The sequence below is a fragment of the Arachis ipaensis genome, chromosome B03 (assembly GCF_000816755.2).
Source record: "Arachis ipaensis cultivar K30076 chromosome B03, Araip1.1, whole genome shotgun sequence".
In the NCBI taxonomy this organism is placed as follows: Eukaryota; Viridiplantae; Streptophyta; class Magnoliopsida; order Fabales; family Fabaceae; genus Arachis; species Arachis ipaensis.
The window spans coordinates 12,068,052-12,075,017 of record NC_029787.2 but is presented as its reverse complement, the minus strand read 5'-3'; the positions used below and the strand labels follow the sequence as shown (position 1 = coordinate 12,075,017).

The window sequence follows — 6,966 nt, the reverse complement described above, 5'->3', positions numbered from 1 at the left end:
CTCAAAATAAATATTTTTTATATTTGATTATGTAAATTATTATTTAAAAATGAATATAATTAAATTATTTCATAAATTTATATCGTCAGAATTAAAATTAAATTCTTAAAAAAATAATGAAAATATCTGCTGTCCCTGAGAGCAAATAAATAGAAAACGAAATTACGAAAGGTTGCCACAGTGTTGTTATTGCTGCTAGTCCATCCACACAACCCACGCGCACTTTTTTCTTCACGTTTGTTCACGGCTACTCTGCACGTGCCTCAAGAATTCGCACGTGTCCTAACTCGAGTAAATACTCATAATGGTCTCTGAGATTCGGGTCGTTACTCAATGTGGTCCCTGAGATCCCAATTGCACCATTGTAATCCTCCAGATACGGCTCCGGGCACCATAATAGTCCCTGGACAGTTTTCCGGTGATGAATCATCAGCAAGACGCTGACGTGGCCTCATTTTGCCACGCTGGATGGTGCCAACGGCTAATTGAGCTGGCACAGTTTCAATTTATACCCAATGTGGTCTCTCCTTCTATATTTAACCCTAAATTCCCAAATGTTCAGTAAGTTAATTTCTTCTTCTTCTTCATCGTTGTTTTTCCATTCTTGTTGTTGCTGTTGTTCCTGGAGCTGGAAGTGAATATCCATGATGGGTAGTGGAAGTACTAGAGTTGGAAGCTCTATTAGTTCACCGTGCAGTGGCCATCGGACGAGAACGCAAAGCAGGAGCAGAAGATCCGGGGTGCCGAAATGGTGTGGTTGCGGCTGCCAGCCAGTTCTCAAGTGGTTTGGGACAGATTCAAACCCAAATAAACCATTTTTTGGTTGTCCCAATTATAATGTGAGTTATCAGTATTACTTGTGTTGTTATGATTACTCCTTCTTACCTGACTATTCTTTTCTTGTTTTCTTCCCTGAAGTTTGAGCATGTTATATATTTGCTTGATTACGACAAGTGGAAAGAGATAGTGTGGACTTTTTGTGTGGGCAGAAACTGGGCAGGATGAACCAGTTGAGAAACCAGAATCTTATGGAGATAATCATGAAGTGAAGATGAATTTTGATTGGAGGCTTGGGAGATTAGAAGAAGATGTCCAGAATCAAAAATTGGTTAACCAATTGTTGGTATTAGTTGTGTCTGTATTGATTGTGTTAATTGTTATCCTGCATTGTAAAGTCTGAGTTAAAAGAGTTGGTGGTGTGTACCCTGTATTCATTGAATGAACAATATGTAAAAAATGATAACATGATTATGGTATTAGAAACTGTTGAATGGTGTTTGTTGATGGAATGTAAACTTGGATAACTCAATTAATTAAAACAGTAATATGCTAAAGAAGGCAGCATAAGTGATTGAAAACCAGCCAACACTGAATTAAGATAATGCTTCAAACTTAAAAGATAATTGTATTAAGATAATGGTTCAACTTAACATAGTTAGTCACATAACACAAAGGGCAGCCAACTAACATGAGCATGTTAAACAAAGTTGCCTCCAAAGGGAAGACTTTACAGCAAAACATAAAGGATTGTTTTTTCCTTGTGTAGTCTTTGTCTAGCAAAAAGTATTAACATCAAAACAGAAAGCCCTATACATATTAAGCTAAAGTCTTCAATTCTTCTTTCTTGGAGCCTTAAATCCTGGAGTTGGGATGAACTTCATGTAATTGACAAGTCTTGTTGCAGTTCCTGAACTAGCACCCTGCATGGAATTCACTGGGACAGAAGTTGCTAGTGGAGAGGATCTTCTCCTTGGTGATAATGTTGAAGGCCTTTTTATTCCATGATCCTAGATAGAAATTATTTACATTACACATAAATGATGATTCACTTGAATCACAACAAATTTAAGAAATGTAAATAAGAAGTTACCTTTTGAGAATCTTCTACATCAGAAGCAGTTGGCTGAGATATATCTATCTCTACAGGTTGTGCATCAGAAGTGGCTTGGCCAATCTCAGTAGACTGCACAAGATGATTGTCTTCTCCATCACGTTGGTCACCATCATCTTGAGGCTACTGAAGTTGCTGCTCAGATGCAGGGGCACCTCCTTCATTTTTCTTCTTCTTATTAGCCTCAAACTTTTCGTATCCGTTGTCCCCTGTCCAAATAGGCTTCCAATTCTTAGATTCTTTTCTAACTTTCTCTAGTCGACTCTTTATAACCGATGTGAGCACTCCAGTGTGATTGTTTAGTTTCACCTTGTTCTTGGCTGTGGTCCGCATTACGAACATTCGAACCTCCTCCAACAATGTTATAATGGGCTTGGCTCTTGCATCCTTGATCTTTGCATTGAACACCTAGCATGCATTGTTACAAATACTATCCAACTTCGGCTTATGGCTGAATGCGCTTCTAGTCTATGCATCTCTTTGCCATTTATCTAAATATGCCCATGTATCTTCATTTAGTCTTTTTATCTTGGCCATTCCATCCCTGAACTCTTGATGAGTTGTTGCTCTTGCACATTCCCACAAAAGCCCCTTAGTTGTAAATCCTTCCAACTCTTGTTAAAATTTATCCACAAATGCCAGACGCAAAAACGATGGTGCACGTTGGGCATCACCTCGTACATTGCTGATATTAGTCCCTGCCAGTCATGGTCATTTAATAACACATAGTGTATTAGTCCCTGCCAATCATGGTCGATCACCATAACAGTCCCTAACATAAACTCACCCTCCCCATAATAGTCCTTCACATTTAACACGAGTACACATAATAGTCCCTGACGTTTAATTCGATAGCCCATGGTAACTATGTACAATGGTAAAACAACACAGATAGTAACTATCACATGTTAACAGCAACAATAGGTGCACTAACCATGCCAATCAACATTTCAGTCAAATAACTTGCAAACTGATGAAACCTTTCTGCACTAATATAGCAAACATACTATCAAGTTATAAGTTCAACAATTCAGTCAAATAACTTGCAAACTAAATGAAACATTTCTGCACTAATATAGCATACATACTAATAAAGGATAAAATCAACATTTTTCAGCCAAATAAATTGTATTAATTCATTCAAAACATAATTGTCATAACAACAATAACAGTTAATTAATAATAGGATTAATACTGGTCGAATATGCATGGTTACCTTTTGCATATCGGATATAAAGCACCAGCCATTTTCTTTGTAATGTCCCAAGTCTAGATGCAGTAATTCAAGAAACCACTTCCAGTTTTCCCTATTCTCTATCTCCACAATTGCCCATGCAATGACGTAGATATGATGGTTCGCATCCTGTCCAACAGCTGACAGAATTTGTCCACCAAATTGAGTCTTCAGGAATGCTCCATCTAATCCAATCAAAGGACGGCAGCCAGATTTGAACCCATTTTTACAACCACTTAAGCACACATACATTCTCTCAAAAATAACTTCTCCATTTGGTTGAGGTTTGGTACATATTTGCACTGTTGAACCGGGATTGGTTTTCAGCAAAGTCAAGCCATAGTCCATCACCATCTTATATTGTTCCTTTTCATCACCATACACTACACTTCTAGCATCCATCAAAGCCCTCGAGATTGAATTTTTGTTTGGTGTCAAATCAAAACGTGTTCTGAAATAGGTTGTAGCTTCGCAATGTCTGAAGTTGGGATATTTTCTAACCTTCTTCACAAGCTTGCTGCAGACCCAATTCCTATTAGCAGCCCTATTTTTGTCTTCCCTGGGACATGTGTGGTCGTCATTAAAGGTTTTGATCTGCCAACAAGTGTCCTCATGGTCCCTTGATGCATAAACCACCCAAGGGCACTCCTTAACCTTACAATATTGACTCCCAGACATGGAATTTTTATTTGAATATGTATGTTTCAAGTTTCATAACATCACATCTTCTACAAACTTAATAAAGAGTATACTTTTGTGATAACATGTTGCTGTTTATTTCTAATCTTCTAATAAAATTAAAATGGCTTAAGTAAAATAGATCTTTTAAATATTCTCATCATTATACATAAGAACTGATAAGAGTTTTATCAAACAGATAACAGACATCAACAGATAAGAGTTTTATCAAATAGAACACTCATGACCATGAAACAGATCATTATATTCAAACAGAGCATGACCATAATCAAACAGAGATTCTCATGAAACCCCAACCTAATCAAACCATAGAACCATAATAACAGAAAAAAAAAAACCAAAATTCCAACCACACTAACAACACAAGCATATACAAAAATCATCATGCATTGCAAAAAAAGAATAAAAAAAAATTTACCTTTACAAATGGCAGAACCTCTTGTTTCTGACGCAGGAGGAAACAAACGATGAAGATGAAGTGAAACTTGATTTTGATGTCTTCTGACTGAAAGAATTTCAACCTCACCAATGGAACCCTAAGGAAGTAACAGAGCATTATTTTCAAACAGAGCATGACCATAATCAAACAAATCATCTCATGAAACCCCAACCTAATCAAACCCTAGAACCATAGTAACGGAACAAAAAAAAAACCATAATTCCAACCACACTAACAACACAAGCATATACAAAAATCATCATGCATTGCAAAAAAAGAATAAAAAAAAATTACCTTTACAAATGGCAGAACCTCTTGTTTCTGACGCAGGAGGAAACGAACGATGAAGTAAAACTTGATTTTGATATCTTCTGAGTGTAAGAATTTCAATCTCACCAAAGGAACCCTAAGGTAGTGGCATTCATGAAGAGAGGAGGAAGAAGAAGAAGAAAAGAAGAAGACATAGGGTGGAAGTGGAGAAGACAAGTGAAGAGACGGTGTGTTTTTGATGAAGCGCGTTTCATATTTTTATTTTGAGCCAAACGACGACGTTTTTGTCAAATTGGGGCACCAACCCAAAACGCCAACGTTTTGGCTCTCAACGTGGCAACCTCGTGACACATCAAATCGTCGGTCATGACTCATCACCGAAAAACTGTCCAGGGACTATTATGGTACCTGGAGCCGTATCTGGAGGATTACAATGGTGCAATTGGAATCTCAGGGATCACATTGGGTAACGACCCGAATCTCAGGGACTATTATGGGGATTTACTCGTCCTAGTTCATTAGAAAAAAATAAAGGAATTTAATTAATGATAAACAAAAATCTAAAACGTTGTTAATCAATCAAGAGTATTTAACCATTTTGATATTCAAAAAATTTCGTACCAGATACTTTAGTTCCCAACTAAAATTAATTACTTAATTGGTCTCTAATAGCTGATTCTGTCAATTACTTAGGTCATTTATTCTGTCAACTCTAACGGAAGATAAAATAGTCCCTGGCAACTCTAATAGGGAACAAAATGATCCATAACCCCTCTGTTCGGAAACGACACTATTCTCTCCCAATTTCTATTATATCTCATATAATCTTAACAGTCTAAACTGTAACTTCAAGCTATACAATGCACACTCTGCAACTTCAATGTTCACAAGAAGAAAAATCATCAACTTATTTTCAACTAATTCATACTCAGGAAATTAATGACTATGTCTCTCAAGTACTTGTCGTCTTCGATGGATCCCGTGAATCTAGACAGCAAGTCTGATTTGTTAAAACCTGTCGTCATCATCATCTTCCTCCTCCTCTGCCCTATCATCTCCATGGCCACATTGTTCACCACTCCGATCGCTTCCTTTAGCTTCTTCTCCGAACCAATGTTTAGTAATCGCTTCAGTTTCCATATGAGCGGCGATGACGACATTACTCGTTGTACTGATAGCTTGGATGTGAGGTCGAAATTGTCTGCCAACTTGAACTCCGAGAGAGAAGGAATGAAGCACTTGGGGTTCATTCCAAATGAGAATTTGCATATGATGTCGAAGGAGAATCTTCTTCTGGTGTCCTAATGTCTAACAATCTATATTGCTTGCCGGAGAGTGGAGAAAGGCATGCCCTTAGGGTAGTTGTGGAACTTGATCTTGAAGATGTGGTAAACGTTGTTGGGGTTGGAGGTGATGCTGTTATCGAGGACGTGGAAGTGGATGCTTCTGGTGGGTGAAGTGCAGAGGAGGTGGGTGTACCAGTCACAGAGATTTAGGAAGTGTGTGGTCTATGACATGTTGAAGTAGGTGCGACACGCGTTGTAATTACACAATGGTTTGATTTTGGAGTTGAAGAGGAGGAAGGAAAAGATGGAAAAGAAGACTGTGAAGGTGAAGAAGAAGAAGAATATGAATGTTAGGGTTATGCGATATATGATGGAAATTGGGGGAGAACGGTGTCGTTTCCGAATAAAGGGGGTCAGGAATCATTTTGTCCCTAGTTAGAGTTACTACGGACCATTTTTTCTTTCGTTAGAGTTGACGGAACAAAAGACCTAAGGTAGCGTTTGGAAGAGAAACAAAGACTAAGAGACTGAGACTGAGAGATAAAGACTAAAAGAAGTTTCAGTATTGTGTTTGGTGTAAAGTGAGAAACAGAGACTAAAATAAGAATGAAGCTCTAATTTAATTTGCACAAAGAATAAAGTTAGAATTAATTAATTGAAATGAGGGCATTTTAGATATAAAATATTATTAAAGTTTCAGTCTCTGTCCTTAAAAATGTTAGTCTCATGTGTTTCCATTTTTTGGTAGTATTAAAATACTGAAATTTTGAAGACATAGACTAAAATTTTAATACCAGTCTTTGGACTAACAAACATGATACTGAATTTCACTTTTCGTCCTAGAACTTCAAAATAAATAGAGTAAAGTATCATTTTTATCCCTAACATTTCAATCGTCCTATTTAAGTTCCTAACGTTTCAAAATTGACTCAATGTTGTCCTGCCGTTAGGAATCCGTTAACAGAATTGACGGCGGGACAAAATTGAGACGATTTTGAAACGTTAGGGACTTAAATAAGACGAAAACGTTAGGGACAAAAACGATACATAAAAATAAATTTTAATTTAATTTTATCTTTTAATAATATTATTTTTTATGATACATAGTTATTCAATTATTTTTTAACCACATCTAAGTAAATTAAAC

At 36.9% G+C, this 6,966-nt stretch overlaps 1 protein-coding gene across 1 annotated transcript; it reads right to left on the bottom strand.

Annotated features, from left to right (window-relative positions):
• Positions 1,503-3,803, bottom strand: LOC107632514. Its single transcript, XM_016336186.2, has 6 exons — positions 3,108-3,803; positions 2,826-2,897; positions 2,566-2,694; positions 2,141-2,299; positions 1,871-2,014; positions 1,503-1,787 (listed from the first exon to the last, which is right to left on the bottom strand). The coding sequence occupies exons 1-6, from the start codon at positions 3,801-3,803 to the stop codon at positions 1,611-1,613; spliced, it is 1,377 nt and encodes a 458-aa protein (XP_016191672.2). The 3' UTR covers positions 1,503-1,610.